At 38.9% G+C, this 15,145-nt stretch overlaps 2 protein-coding genes across 2 annotated transcripts in view; both read right to left on the bottom strand.

Annotated features, from left to right (window-relative positions):
- Window positions 1-113: 113 nt before the first annotated feature.
- Window positions 114-4,959, bottom strand: skp1 (S-phase kinase-associated protein 1). Its single transcript, XM_029448922.1, has 6 exons — window positions 4,756-4,959; window positions 3,156-3,255; window positions 2,910-2,983; window positions 2,508-2,651; window positions 680-820; window positions 114-546 (listed from the first exon to the last, which is right to left on the bottom strand). Exons 2-6 carry the CDS (start codon window positions 3,250-3,252, stop codon window positions 511-513), a joined length of 492 nt encoding a protein of 163 aa, XP_029304782.1. The 5' UTR covers window positions 3,253-3,255; window positions 4,756-4,959; the 3' UTR covers window positions 114-510.
- A 1,569-nt stretch (window positions 4,960-6,528) lies between these two features.
- Window positions 6,529-15,145, bottom strand: part of ppp2cab (protein phosphatase 2 catalytic subunit alpha b) — a 9,507-nt gene continuing 890 nt past the window's right edge. The window contains exons 2-7 of the mRNA XM_029448047.1: window positions 8,801-9,010; window positions 8,535-8,708; window positions 8,273-8,362; window positions 7,857-8,018; window positions 7,433-7,551; window positions 6,529-7,277 (exon numbers count right to left, since the gene is read on the bottom strand). Coding sequence (XP_029303907.1) covers window positions 7,205-7,277; window positions 7,433-7,551; window positions 7,857-8,018; window positions 8,273-8,362; window positions 8,535-8,708; window positions 8,801-9,010 — 828 coding nt within the window. The 3' untranslated portion in view covers window positions 6,529-7,204. The remainder of the gene's footprint in view (window positions 7,278-7,432; window positions 7,552-7,856; window positions 8,019-8,272; window positions 8,363-8,534; window positions 8,709-8,800; window positions 9,011-15,145) is intronic.

Here is a 15,145-nt window from a genome sequence, read left to right as displayed (position 1 = left end):
AAAAAAAAAAGCTTCTACCTCAAACTTCTCCATAAAAACACCCCCACCTCTCTGAAAGTACTTTCACAGAACAGCTGCATTTACAGAGCACAAATAATATTCACACTTTCATCTCCATTGTCAAAAAAGCCATTTTATTTAAATCAATTAACCCTAAAAGAAAAACAAAACATGTCCAGTAAAAAAGACAACCATAGCAATTAATAATAGGGAAACTTCTTCTAATCCTTAAGGGTACAAAGCCGTGAAACCAGGACTATTTGTTTATGTGAATACACAACATGTCTGTGGAAACAGAAAAGAGCTTCTTGGTTTAAATTAATAACACACAGGCAAGTTAAAATGCTCATATTGGTATACAGAAATTGAGGGGAGGGAAGGGGGGGGGGGGGGTGTGTGTGGCTCTAAATATACTAAATGTAAATATTGACAAGTATGAACAATGCCAGTGCAACCAGTTAGCAGAGACAATTCCTTTTCAGTGTGGTAGTGTTGGCAGGACCGTCCCCTTTACTTCTCTTCACACCACTGGTTCTCTTTGCGTACCTGCGGGACGAGAGGAGGGACAAACGGGATGAGTTACAGCTGTGATCCCTTATTTAGAAATCATCTTTAGCGTCACTCCAAAGTTCATAACTTGCATGAGATGGGTTTGTATTCTGACGGATGGAATAACTACCTGGGCTTCTTCTTCCTCTGTGAAATCATTTTTGATGTTGAAAGTCTTCCTGATCTCCTCCGGGGTTTTGCCTTTAATCATGTTGGCCACCGTCTTGCAGGTGACATCTAACAGACCTTTGATGTCCAAATAGTTGGCGGCCTGAGAGGGACACACAAAAGTGACATGAAGAAGATTAGAGGATGGAGGGGGAGGGGGTAGTTTTTCTGACCGATTAATGCTGATGAGAATAGAAAACGTGTTCAGACAGGATCTTAAGAGGCTGCATTGGTGAGCAACGATTCAATCATTTATTATTTAGACCTGGCGTTAACAGGAAATCTGTGTCTCTTATCTGGATACAGCAAAACATTTTGATGCAACATGTAAAGTATTGTGATCAGATCTCAGCCAGGTGTTAATTCTTTTAAAAAGAAAAGTAAATCTGCTGAGCAAGTTCAAAGGTCACCGAACTCCAGCTCCTCCTGCTAGCTTAATCAAGCTTGGCAAAAGCTACAAGAAGCAGCAGTAGTTGGCTTCCCTTGCAAAAAGTGATTTTTAAAAATGAATGACATCCACCAGTCCGCCAAACTATATGCATATTGAGATTTGATCACATTGCAAACATCGATACCAGGTCAAAAAGCAAAGATCAGATGTCATTCAGAAAATGTATCCGGATAAAGATCACACCAACAAAAGTGGAAATGGGGCCGAAAATACAGGAACACCCGTTTGACTAATAGATACAGCAGTTTATATTACCATGACCTCGTACAGACCGCCAGCGAACAAACAGCCACCCTTTGGTAAATATGGACACAAACTCTGACTTAAAGATCCGATTTGATAAACAACAATCAGGATTTGCTGCAGTCTGAAGGACTAAACACCGGATTGTACAACTCTATTTAGGTTCATTCATATGAAGAACAGTCATTAGTATTGTGATATTGATATGAACTACATCTCCTAGCCGTACTTCTGAGTGAGGCTACATTTCAAAGCCATCAGCTAACAAACTAAACTGAAGTCAATAAACAAAACTCCACTCCCGCTGCCTTCCAGTAAACACATCTCGTAATAGCTGTTGAACCTCACAAACTATTTGGTGGTCACTGGCAAAGCCGTGCTTTCATTTTCATGTGGCACCGGAGAAGCTACTGAGCTCCTTCGTCACCCTTTCCCTCTTGGGCATCAACTTTGTGCATGTAAACACATTCAGCTGGAGGGGGGGCTGGTCAACTCAAGTGACGGACACTTCGACTTGCGTTTCACTTCCTGGAAGAGCACAGCTTGTTCAACACTTATTTCCCAATCACTCCCCGGCACTGTTGATGTTACCTTCACATGCTGCCCAGAGAAAATCCATTTAGGCCCAAGATCACCTTTTTCACCTTAAAGCAGCGTTTTCAAATCCCTACACAAGCAAACCATCAATCTCCCAGAACCATCAATCTCCCAGCTGTTGCTAAGCAACTTTGCATCTTTTTTAATCAAATGAAACCGCTGAGCACGGCATCACAGCAGTGAATGAAGTATTTCACAAGTTGCACATTCAACTTTACAAAATAAAGGCACTAAAGCAAAAGAGAATATCTGTAATGGCAAAGTATTAAAGTAAATCTCTTAAGAAATCAAATTATAGAATACAAAAAGGTTTTCAGTAGCGTTACTGAGAGCATATGTGTGTGTGTGTTGTGAGGGTAAAACATTGTGGGGACGCACCTCATATCTGAGGCAAAAACAAAAAGCTGTTCTGTACCATTGTTAACGTTACATGGTTGGTGTCAACCTCCAGGGAATCAATGTAGCAACGTACATGTAATATAATGTAAACTTTATTTACCAGAATGAGTTCAAACAAGGTGCCTTGGTCCACTTTGAGGAACTCCTGGTCCCATACAGGAATGTCATCCGTCCTCTTCTCCTTGTTCTCATCATCCTCAGGGGGAGGAGGGTCATCTTTGTGATGGGTGCACCACTGAATCACCTGAGGGGAAACACACACACACACACCATTTTAACCAAGGTAACGCATTACAGTGGTCATAACCAGTCAAATATGTAAAGGCATTAATCAGCACTGCACTTCAAACTGGAGCACAAGCATCAAGTTGTAGAAGAGGCAACAGAAACGAGCCTTCTGCTCCCACAAATGAGATTAGTTTACTGGACAGAACAATTGAACAAGGTCCACCTAGCACTTTAATACAACATAATACATATAGTGTGTGTGTGTGTTCTGTACCTTCTTGAGGATGGCAGCGTTAACATTAGGGAGGGGAACTGGGTCATCATCTCCTTCATCATCCATTCCCAAATCTGTCAAAGAATCAATGAATGTCATACATGGATCTGTACTATATCTACAAACAATTGTATTTATTTCACTACAACTCTTTAAAATGGTGCAAAGAAAGAAAACACATTACACAAAGTAAGCATTAAGAGACACAGTGGACTGAAAGATCTGTCATGATTTAAGAAGTTATACCTTCTAACATCGTCTTGATGGTGACAGACTGTTTGGCTATCTCAACATCCACCTCGAAGATTTCCCCATCGGAGCTCTGTAATTTTATTGTGGGCATTATCTGTAAAGTAGAACATGGAGAACATTTCATTAACAAACAAAGTAAAACTTGTGTGGGATATTTGTGTAGCAGAATAATGATCTTAGTTAGCAACTGCCTGAAACATGCAGATAAACAGGTCTGAGAGAAACTCCAGGTGTACTGTATTAGTATACCGTTAATAATTAAAGTGCAGACACTGAGATTTAATGGTGTAAAGGCAGAAGGTAAGGTCATGAAAAGTAAAAGAACATTAGATACAAATCAAAAGTCAGCAGAATGTGAAAAGTAGTGTGTGTGTCATCTGTTGTCAGGGCGATAGGGATACAAAGGTTATTTTTTGAAGAAAGAAATAACTAATGGGTGTACAGTGTAAAAAGTCAAGGTTTGCAGGGGTGTCTAAGACTCTCCCACACAAAAGGAGGCGTAACATATGTTAAATTCTTATTATATTGTCTGTGAAACGTCAAACTCGACTATTGTATCTCAGTAGACTGAAGGTCATCATAACATACAGAATGTTTACAATTGTATTATTGTGTCTAACTAACACCTGCCACTGTCTGAATCCTCGACCCCTCCCTTCTCTACTCACTGACTTGTTGGTCAACTGGGTCAATCTTTGAAATATAAAGAAAATGTATAAAAAAAAGGAAGAGGTTTATAAATCCAGTCATTCCATGGACCGACTCGTGTTTGCTGTACTGTGTTGATTATTCAATAAACTCTTATTCTATTGAAACTCCTTTGACTGTTGATTTGTCAAAGCAACACAGAAGTGTTGTAATATATAGTGTGGTGAAGATCCTGAGGACATCCAGCTCAGCTTCAGGGATTTCCTCCCACACTCGCATTAACAGTTGCCACTAATTCAACGACTGCTCGTTGCTATCGCTGCAGCTAGCTAAGCTTATTAGTGGTGATGGCTAGTTGGCAACATGTCGATATAGATCATTACTGATTAACTAGATACGGTATTAAAAGATACACCTGATACAAATGTCAACATTTTAACGTTACACAAATGCAGGCGTTGTTATTAGCAATAGCAACACAAACGATACATGGTTAGCATTATAGCGCTCCCTCCATGCTAACCAACGGTCCATTTAGCTAACGCTAGCGACCTGTTACCACAGGCTAAACGACGGTAATGCTAACCAAATAGCATTGTTGATAATTAACTTACATTAAACTGATGCACGTTACTGCATAAAAAAATATGTCCGCATGTTAAACGCTAGCAGCAATACCCAACTTGTGCGTTTGTACAACCAAAACAATCCTCTTATGTTGGTTAAATAGTAAGCTATTCAGACAGCTAGCATTACCATGCACTATGCTAGCATTTAGCTTGACGTTCCGCTAGCGCATTGCGATGATATTGAGGCCTCTTAGCAATCAACACCGAGGCTATTCAAACAAAGATGTAAACAAAATGTAAAAATCGATTTTACCTTAATCTCCAAAGCTAAACTAAATGTGGAACAAAGACACATTCCACCTTGTGAAACTACGTACCGTAAATGTTTTAACTCAGATCCAGAGGTAGAATTCCTCTGTAGTCAACAGCAGGGCCTGACAGACACGGAGGCACCGACAACGGCTGGAAGTCACTGGATCGACGAGAACCTGCCTCCCGGAGGCTGAAGACCGCTTTGTCGGATACCGGAGGAGAAAGGGGCAGGACCATGGGGTGGACGCGTGAAGGTTGCTTTTCCCGTTTAATCAAACCTTGTTTAAAATGTTTTACATCAACTAACAAAACAGCAAAAATATTCTGAAATATATGCAATCTTTAGTAACAAAGATACTTGTACGCCATTTGTATTTTTTTTTTTGGGATGTTTTTTATGGGAGGGTGCTTATCCCTTCACATTATCGTATATATATAGTATACTATATATTTATATATATAGTATACTATATATTTATATATATAATATATTTATATATACAGTATATATATATATACATATATTATATATAAATGTATATATATATATAGTATACTATATTTATTTATATATATAGTATATATATTTATATATATAGTATATTTATATATATAGTATACTATATATTTATATAGTATACTATATATATTTATAGTATACTATATATTTATATATAATATATTTATATATAGTATACTATATATATATTTATATATAATATATTTATATATAGTATACTATATATATATTTATATATAATATATTTATATATATATAGTATATATATACATATATTATACATTATACATATTATATATATATAAATATATTATATATAAATATATAGTATACTATACATATATATAGTATACTATATAAATATATACACTGTATATAGTATGTCAGAAAAAAATATCAGAAAGTCATATAGCATGTCATAAAAAGTCTTAAAACATGTCATATGTCATAAAAAACACAATAAAGATTATAAAAGCAAACATAATTAATTATTCATCATTTAAACTTTCAAGATTAAGATTACACGATATAGCTCTGGTAGACTGCATGTACTGGACATGTGGACTTTCAGGATGTTTATTAAAATCAAATCAGTCAAAGACAATAGGACAGTCATTTGTATCTAGATTGATGATTAAGCAACCTATGAATTACAAAAGGTTGAGATGAAGTGTTTTATACAATGATGTACCATAATGCTAGAGGCTGGTGAAGAACCTAAGGCCATCTAAACAACCAATGTTTGTAAAGAGTGTGACACATTGTATTTCTTTATTATATCATTGCTTCAAACTCTTCGTTTTATTTTATTTATTATTTTTCGTTTATACATATTGATTTCCGTGATTGTATAGTATTGTCATTATTTTTTTTTTTTAAACAGTACGGCAAAAATAAAGTCAATGTAAATTCAAATGTAATCTTCATAGTATGTCAAAAAAAGTATTGTGGTAAATGTTAGCATTGGTGGGTCAGATACAATATCTTGATAAAAAAATAAAAATACACTTGATATTAACCAAGATATCCTGAAGACCTATGTATCTGAGACCGTTAAGTTACCAGTACAGTAACACTCTCCAAGAAGAAAGTCAGTGTGCAAACCTCTCCAAACCAGCCACCCTGACCTAACTCCTCAGTTGTAACACTGCCAACTAACCTGCAGGCCAGATGGCTGGCCCACTCGCTGGCTGACTTCCACGTGATTCACTTTAAAATTAAATCACAGGTCAAAGGAACCTTGTAAGCCCGACCAGAACACCGGTTGCCGTTTCATTCAGGGCAATGCTTTTCAGTATCATAAAAAGAAAACACCACATTCACATCAAGGAGCCACCTTCATCTTTATTATTGAAATGTTTTGGTTAACAGACTGTCGTTGAGGGGGTCAGAGAGGATGGATGGACACTCCATCATCTGTCATCATATAAACCAAGCTGTGTGTCTGCATAAGAAGGGCTTTCCTTAAAAGTAACGCTTGCCTGTTGGGGGCTTTATTTGTACTTTTTTAAAAATCAAAAAGAAAGACATCTGTAGTGTGAAACTATTTCCATCTTTTGACATATGTTACATTTGTTTAGATTTACAAAAGTGCAAACAGATCATGTTCAGATCTCCTAACTATCAGCCATGGCATGTGGGGTTCACACAGCTGTATTTGGACCTCAGCGTCATCAGTCCAGCTACACCAGGTAGAGAATGAGGAACTTAAACATCACTGTTTTACATGGCGAGGGAGATTTTCAATACAAGTCCTCAGCAATGAATATTGTAATGATTATGACACACAACTTTTGGTCCATTCATAGATAAACAGACAGTTTTTTGCTAAATGCTTAAATAAGTCTTTGTGTGGATATACAATGTGCACCGCTGTGTAGCCCCCCCCCCCCCCAGTCCCCCACCCTCCCCTTCCTCATTCATGTTGTTATCGGTTGAAGGTCATACACCATGGCAATACTGGAAATGACTGTACAAGGGTCAAAGGTCAGAATTTACAGGAAGTAATCTGGGGTGCGGCGAGTGACATGAGGCTCCCCTCTGCGAGGCGCAGGATCAAACTGCAAGCTGGTTAGAAGAAAAAGAAACAAATCATTAAATCAAGTCTTAAGTATAACATTTAATTTCATAGAATTATACACACACACTATTTGAGTTTTGCAAAGCTTATAGCACCATTTCAAGTATTACACATTTTTAAAATGTTTTTATTTTATACTTACAATGAGTATTTGAGGGTGTCGTCTAGTTCCATGATAGCTGCCTGGTTGCCACAGCGGTAGCAGTAGTTGGGAGCACTAAATATTGTCACCACATTCCTCTCATGGCACCAGTTGTAACCCTGGGGGGGGGGGGGGGGGGGAGGAGCAGATTTGCAATTGAACATTTATTTACATTGTGAGAGGGCATTTGTGCTGCATTCATGTGGCGTCAGAATAATCGGAAAAATTCAGTCGGAAGAATGACTTAAAGAGACGAGCGCGAAGCGTTTCACACCTGAAAAATAGCCCTAATATGGGCATTACCTGAATGAATAAACATTCTGAATAATTCTGGACTATATCTGGAAAGTCTGTGTACTGTAACAGCCACAGTCCTGAATTATACCAAAATGTATTTTTGCCTGGTAAAATGACAGACACTCACCTCCATAACCAGCTGGTGGGCACGAGACACCAGTGTGAGGCGGTTGGCGTGGTTGAAAGTCTCAGAGATGTCCTGGCCGAAAGTGTAGCCGGCTCCTCGAGGGGAGATGCCCCAGCCGCCGCGGTCGTCAGGGTCTGACCACAGCAGGTCACACATGGGACCCTGCGGAAAACAACAAGTCAGCATCTTGGCAAGGAAACACCAACTCAGGGCCGTAGTGCAATAGACACAGCATACATTAAAAAGAACAATGTTAAAATCATAACAGCCAGTTTAACTGCAAGTATACTGAATTATGGAGAAAAGAGAATATCAACACATTTCTTCCTTTTTAGCTTCTTAGTATTGGTCATGATCAAAGCAAAGTTATTAGCCGCTTCATTACCAGGTACATCAAAATTAAGCATCATCTTTACCTCGTGTGGCACTTCCTGTAAACGGTCCAGTGCTCTGATGTGATCCAAAGTATCTATGGACGGCGACAGGCCTCCATGAAGGCAGAAGATCTGGAAGGACGAGAGGAAATCTTCAGCATTGATTGGTAGTAAATATAAGGACTTTTCTCTGACTGTCAGCTTCTGTATCCATCACATCATCAAACCAATATTTACAGAACTACAACTATTATACATCTGATTCCACAATGCAACATTAAACTCCACCAATGCATATTCTCACCTGAGAGTCTACCAAGGCAGTGAGGGGGAGATAGTCGAACAGGTCTGTGAAGTACTTCCAAACGTTGGCGTTACCATATTTCCTTAGGCACTCGTCATAGAAGCCGTAAACTTGTGTTATCTGTCTGCTCTCGTGGTTGCCTCTGAGGATTGTGATGCGCTCTCGGTAACGTACCTGAAACACGAGCAAATAAACGTCGATTTTCCTCTTTAAAATGTTAGTTTTTGAGCAAATTAAATGTTGGACCTTTTTAAATGATAACTTACTTTAAGTGATACTAGTAAAGAGACGGTTTCTACAGAGTAGTACCCTCTGTCTACGTAGTCTCCCATGAACAAATAGTTTGTGTCTGGAGATTTCCCTCCGATCTTGAACAGCTCCATGAGGTCGTGGAACTGGCCGTGCACGTCGCCACACACCGTCACAGGACATCTCACCTCCTGCACGTTTGACTCCTTGGTCAGGATCTCCTTTGCCTTGAGAAAATAAATTATAACGTTTAACTGTGGTTCATAGAGTGAACAAAAAAAAACAGGTGTGAATAACAAAAACTGCAGATCAGACACCTCAAACAGTACATTTTCCACAGTTAACATATTGTGTTCCACTTATCAGTGTTTTCCTCATTTAAATGCAGAAAGGTCCGTGTGATCCTGCAATGTCATCAAATGCTCTATACGCTGTCATTTTCTGTGTCATTCTTTGTCCTCTATCTTTATTTCAGGAACGAACCATTTCCAACCTCTGCACAATTTTCACATCAGCCTCCAGTGGGGTCGTACATTAAGATGCTACACAGCGATTACATCACACCCCCAAGATCTGCAACATAATCTCCAAGGATATAAACCCCCTACGGAGTGTGCGTGTGTGTCTCTGCCTTGCAGAGCTTGGAACGACAGCTCTGATTGCACGGCAACATTTCCTAAAAATCAATTAATGGGCCTTAAAAGCCCCGAACAGAGCGGAACACGGTCACTGATGTCTGTGGATGAAACACTTTCCTCAGATTATTACTTTGAGCGTACTCATTTATAGCTATGAGGGGTATGGCAACACGACAGTCAGCCACTACAAGTCTAAAAGTGGAACTGTCAAAAATGTTTTTCTTGGACACAGTTCATTTTACCCAGAATACACCATGGCATTAGTATAAAAGTGGCTGCAGCAGCGTATGACTCAGTAGGTTGCCTACAGCTAGTGTTTTTTAAAGAAAACACTGCATTACTGTTGTCTGCAGATTCAATGCAAACAGGAGATAGTCATGTATAGATGAAACACTGAATATGCAGAGGATTTTTATTGTTGCAGGAAAGCTTACCTTGCATAAATTGTCTGTTTAAAAAAAAGAAATTCTGTGTATCTAGTGATTCTCTTTAAGTTATGTATGGAGTTGTACAGTAAGCTTATGGGTGGTTTTAACTACACTATCATTTTCTGGAATTTAAATAAGATAAGCGAACACATACCTTTTCACTAAGCAGGTGCTGTGTGATTATAAAGACTTAATTACTACTTTCCCTATTTAAACAAAACTTAAAAATAAATTAATAACAAATATTTAAACAGCACCAATACTACAACTGGTGACTCACAACAAGGCCGTAATTCTGTGGCCTGTCTGGCTTGGCAGGCTGGTCTGAATAAGGGGCCAATCTGCTGGATGAGCTCTTTAAAAAGGAGCTTTGAAGAAAACAAATCCTGAGAGAGAAATGGTCTGAGCTGAATGATGAATGACCACCAGACATGTCTGATGCGCTCAGCCACATAGGAGATATGGGGTAAGAAGAGAGAGTGAGGCATCTGCTAAATCAAAAAGGAAGGTAGCCAATGGAAACAAGGATGAGTCATCTCCTCCCAAATAAATGCTGTGTGTTTTGTCTGTTGCACAGTCTGTGCCCCCAACAAATGAGTCTTCTGTGAGAGAAAGCGAGCATCAACAGAGCGCTGAAGTTGGCCTGTCATCCCGGCAGATGGGACAGAAAGAGACAGACCCAGAGTGACCGGGACGGGACTGCAGCGCTGCACAATGCTGACCTATATTACACACACAGACACATACACAGCCTCCACGTGCCCACACTGCCATGTGTCAGGGGGCCTTTTAATGACTGGGCAGTGGATGACAGATTGACCAGGGCCTCCCACTCTAAAGCTACATGCCTGTGTTAAAGTGGCACAGCATTATATTTTCGTCCTGCCTTCATCCTGAACACTTTGAGTGAGACGAGGGGGAAAATAAACAAATATGCATTTTAATTGGGCCGGGTCAGTGTCTCCTTACTGAACCTCTTTTAGTAGCCATTTAAATTTTATTAAGTGCAACATAAATTAACTTACTCTAATTTGGGTAGAACTCAAAAAGTTGAGGTTTGGGCAGTGAACCCTGACACCTCATCATGGTCCATGATGATTTTGAACTACACGGTGGATTAGACACTGTACTGAGCTACTAAAGTAGCAGCAATCCAAAAGATTAGAAAGATTGTTCAGGCAAAAAAAGAAGAAGCAATTATTAAGCCAAATATCCAGCGTCTCCTGTGTCTCCAACAAATCTCTATAGCTCCCGCAGGAAGTAGGGCTGTATGATTAAAAAAGAAAAAAATCTAATTGCAATTATTTTGACTGATATTGCAATACGATTCACGATACTGGAGGGAATAATCATATTTGCATCATTTTTTTAATATAATTTATATTAAAAAGAAAAGAAATAAAAAAGAATTATATATTATTTTTAAATACATTTAAAAATAATTTGCAGGAATCTTTAACAAACAAAGATTTTTTTTATCTGTAGAATATGAATTGTAGTCCGAGACATCTCTGCAAAACCACAATATTCAGAATAGTATTGACACATATTTTTGCCTTTAACACCTAGCAGAAAATATAAAGAATCCTCATTTTATTTGACATTTAGAGCAGAGGCAGTAACATGGAGAAAAAAAACAAACATACTACACCCTGGGTTTACCAAAAAGTAGAACTACCCAAATCAAATACAATATTCCTTAAGTGCTATTCCTTCCACCCATAATTCATTAGGACATCCACTACCAAGTGCATGATATAAAAACGGCCTACAGCTGTAACCTCACACTGAACACTGAGTAATGAGTAATGTGTTCAGTGAGGCATCGGATATCATTTCGCTGTCCTAAATTGGCTCAGCTGATTATAACTTGGTTAACATGCACTTTGTGTGAGCAGCACTGACAACTTGGTCTGATACGAGTAATATCTTCTCCCTGTACGCTGCATTAAACCACTGGTTGTATTCATTCGTCGTCGTCGTCTGGTAAGTTGCATCAGACACTGCAGAGGAAGCGTGCCATTGTTTGTTTTTAAAATCTTTCTCATCCTTTTATTTCTTTGCCCACTCAAGACTCTTTTAATCTTTAGTCATAATCCTGCAGTTTTAGAAAACCTCACTTACCTTTATAGCTGGTTGTTTGATGATTACACTGCAATCACCTTCAACTAGTTATCCTTTCCTTATAACAAATCAATGCAACAAAAATATGACAAAAAACAATAAAATATCAACCAGGATTAAATTCTCTCATCAAATATTACATAAAACGGGAAGAAGCAAACTAATTAAATGTGACCAGCTGCTTACGGTACCGACGTTTTCATAACGTCAGAGTGTGAGAGACCTGTTTATCCAAGACACAACAGGTCACAGTTTGTACAGTGGATGCCAGTACAGCTGTGAATGAAAAGGATGACGGCAGAGGTTACGCAAGCACCTCGGCCAAAGTACAGACCACACCTGTAGCAGAGGCGCCACAGGGAGGGAACATTACGGCTGTGCCAAAGACGTCACGCAGGTCAACAAACTGCTTAGCCGAGTGCCCAGAAGTAAAGTCAGCATTTTAAAAGCTGCCGCAATATAATCCCATTAAAGTGAGGTAAACATGATTGAAGGCTCTCCTGCTGACATTAAGCTTGACGACGAGGCACAACTTGTACCACAAACAATGACCTCACTCGAGATGTTTCTGGTAGTTAAAAGTTAAGCATTTTCCTGACACCAGCACGATCATCAGTGTGGAAATCAGCAGCAGTAGCCAAACCATAGCAGATTGTGTGTGTTTTTAATAGGACCGTTTGAACTTTCTGCTTAGAGTTTGTTCACAGGGATCACAGAGATCACTGCATTATTATCATCTGAAGTTTTCAAGTCAACACTCCAGCTACAACACTATCGTGGGATGTCTGCTCTGCTTAATGAATGCGGTGCACATTTTGTTCTCTCCATCAGGCGTTGGTGTGGGAAAACAAACCATCATGTGGAACGGAGTCACTGACTGAGGGAAATCATGACCTCAGCTGCAGAGCGAGCTGCATCGAACTGGTTTCAACATAGACAGAGGTCAGAAGACTTCATGAAGTGATCGCAGAGTGACCAAATCATTGCATCAGTCTGACACACTTAATATGATGTCAGATGGCATTAATGTTTGAAGAGAAACTCAGAAAACGCAAACTCCCCATTAACGTCGCTGTATTGTTGATGTTTTCTGCATTTGTTAAATTTGCCTCCCTCAATACAAGACCAATGAACTGGATCTAGCCTGATGGTTAGCAAACCGTGCGCCGTAAGGGAATCAATGTCTGAATGGTTATGCAACTCTCAAAAAGGTTTATTTTTGAACCGAGTGGGGAAAAACAGGTCACTAAAGGGATACGTTTCTGTCTGAGGGACGTGTTATGCATTCAATTACATTTACCGTTTAATTGACGGGAACATAAAACCAATTTCCAGTGAACAGAGCATTGTCTCGACTCAATTTAAACATGGTAACTGAAAAAATAAATATCTGCATTGATTATAATAACAATGTTAAAAGTGTCTAAGTACTCCTGCCTCCTCGCACGCGCGCACACACCCCGACAGAAACTCTGGTTTGTTCCACCTTTCGAGAAAGCTGGAAATCAGGAATAAAAAGACTAAAGCCAGATTCCACAGCACATTCCTCCACACCCGAAACAGAGACGGCCTTCTGAGTCACAATGAACAGTGTTATCCTGAGTCACACACTCTGATCTCCTCAGCAACCATGGAATTCATAGTGTTAGTAATGCAACTCAAAATCGATCATCTCCTCTGCTATTTTTAAATCAGGGAGGAGGTTGTGTGGGGGCATGCAGAGGGATATATTAACGAAGGCCACAGTGGGGTGGATGGATAGGTGCAGGTAAATCTCAACTATTTATATGGTATGTTTGCAGCATTAGGGAGGAAACAGTGAGCAGGAAAGAAAAATGCATCATTCTTTGTGCAGAGCCTGCTTCTACATGTTCCTTTTGGATCGTTTTTCTGCAGAGTCATAACACAACTGTTCACAAGGCATACAAAATCAGATTTTTCAAATCAGCTAAATAAATAAAAAAGCCTGTGAGAGCCAAATAAGTTGACTGAAAAACTGACATTTTACTCCAGAAGGTACAACAGTCAGGTCATCCCAAGCTTCCTATATTGACAAGAAGATGACACAACAGATTAACACGTTGGGATCTTGACCCACACAGTAAGAAACGTGGCATGTTAAAACTATTGGAACTGACCATATTAATATGAGGAGCAATAAAATAAGACAAAAACAAGCCACTTGAATATAGTTGTCATTAACCTCCAGCACACAGCGCTCCATGCTGCTAGTTTTTAAGTCTGTTTATGAGCCGAGAGGGACAAAGCGGCACTAAAGGTAAATAACTGATTTAGTAAATGGCAATTAAAAAACATCTGTCCATATTTAGCCTCTGTTATCAGGGTAAGGCTTAATAGCTCATTTGAAAGAAAACAAGAAATGTACAGTGAACTAAACCACCTCAAACTGATGACAACGTCTTGAAAAAAATAAAAAGTACAATTTTTTTTAAAAAGGATTGTTTAGGCAAAGCAACAACAAATTTAGTTTTGATCAATTATTGCAATAGAAAATAATCAAACACAATAACCACCACATGTTGATGATAAAAACTCAATCTTTAAGAGTCTACTGGTGAAATGCTAGTGTTAAGCCCCAACATCTAGAGCTGGAAATCTGCAGTTGGTGTGAGGATTTTGAGGAGAAATGTGGGTTAAACTCCAGCTCAGAGAAGTCTGCAGAGTCAGTTGGTCAGATATCAAACAAAGCAGGACCAGCACAAAAAACATGTGTGGATACTGAAAACATTGTACAGTTATGTATTTCTATGAATTACATTAAGTGTAGCAGTTAAATAAGGTCAAATACAGGGCTAAGGGTTAAGATGACATCACCTCTGTGACCTCAAAGATGACAGTGTCATCAATCGAGTCCAGTCACCCACATCATTTGTTTGCATTGACGATTATGTTTCCCTGTGTAAATGACATGTGAAACAATGTACACAAACGGTACTAAACAGGGATAAGTAAACCAGAAACAAGAGCTGAGGATCAATACGGTTCACAAGTTCAACGTTTCCCACTTTATGATGAGTCTTTGAACAAATAGGCCATAAAATGTCAAGTTAAGAGAATGTACTTGAACTAGTCAGTCAGTCTCACTACTTATTGATTATAGAAGTAAATAAGAAGATACAAATCAGGATAGGAAGGCTTAAAATATTGGTTT

The sequence above is a fragment of the Cottoperca gobio genome, chromosome 14, assembly GCF_900634415.1.
Source record: "Cottoperca gobio chromosome 14, fCotGob3.1, whole genome shotgun sequence".
Lineage (NCBI taxonomy): Eukaryota > Metazoa > Chordata > Actinopteri > Perciformes > Bovichtidae > Cottoperca > Cottoperca gobio.
This window is presented reverse-complemented; position numbering and strand designations above follow the sequence as displayed.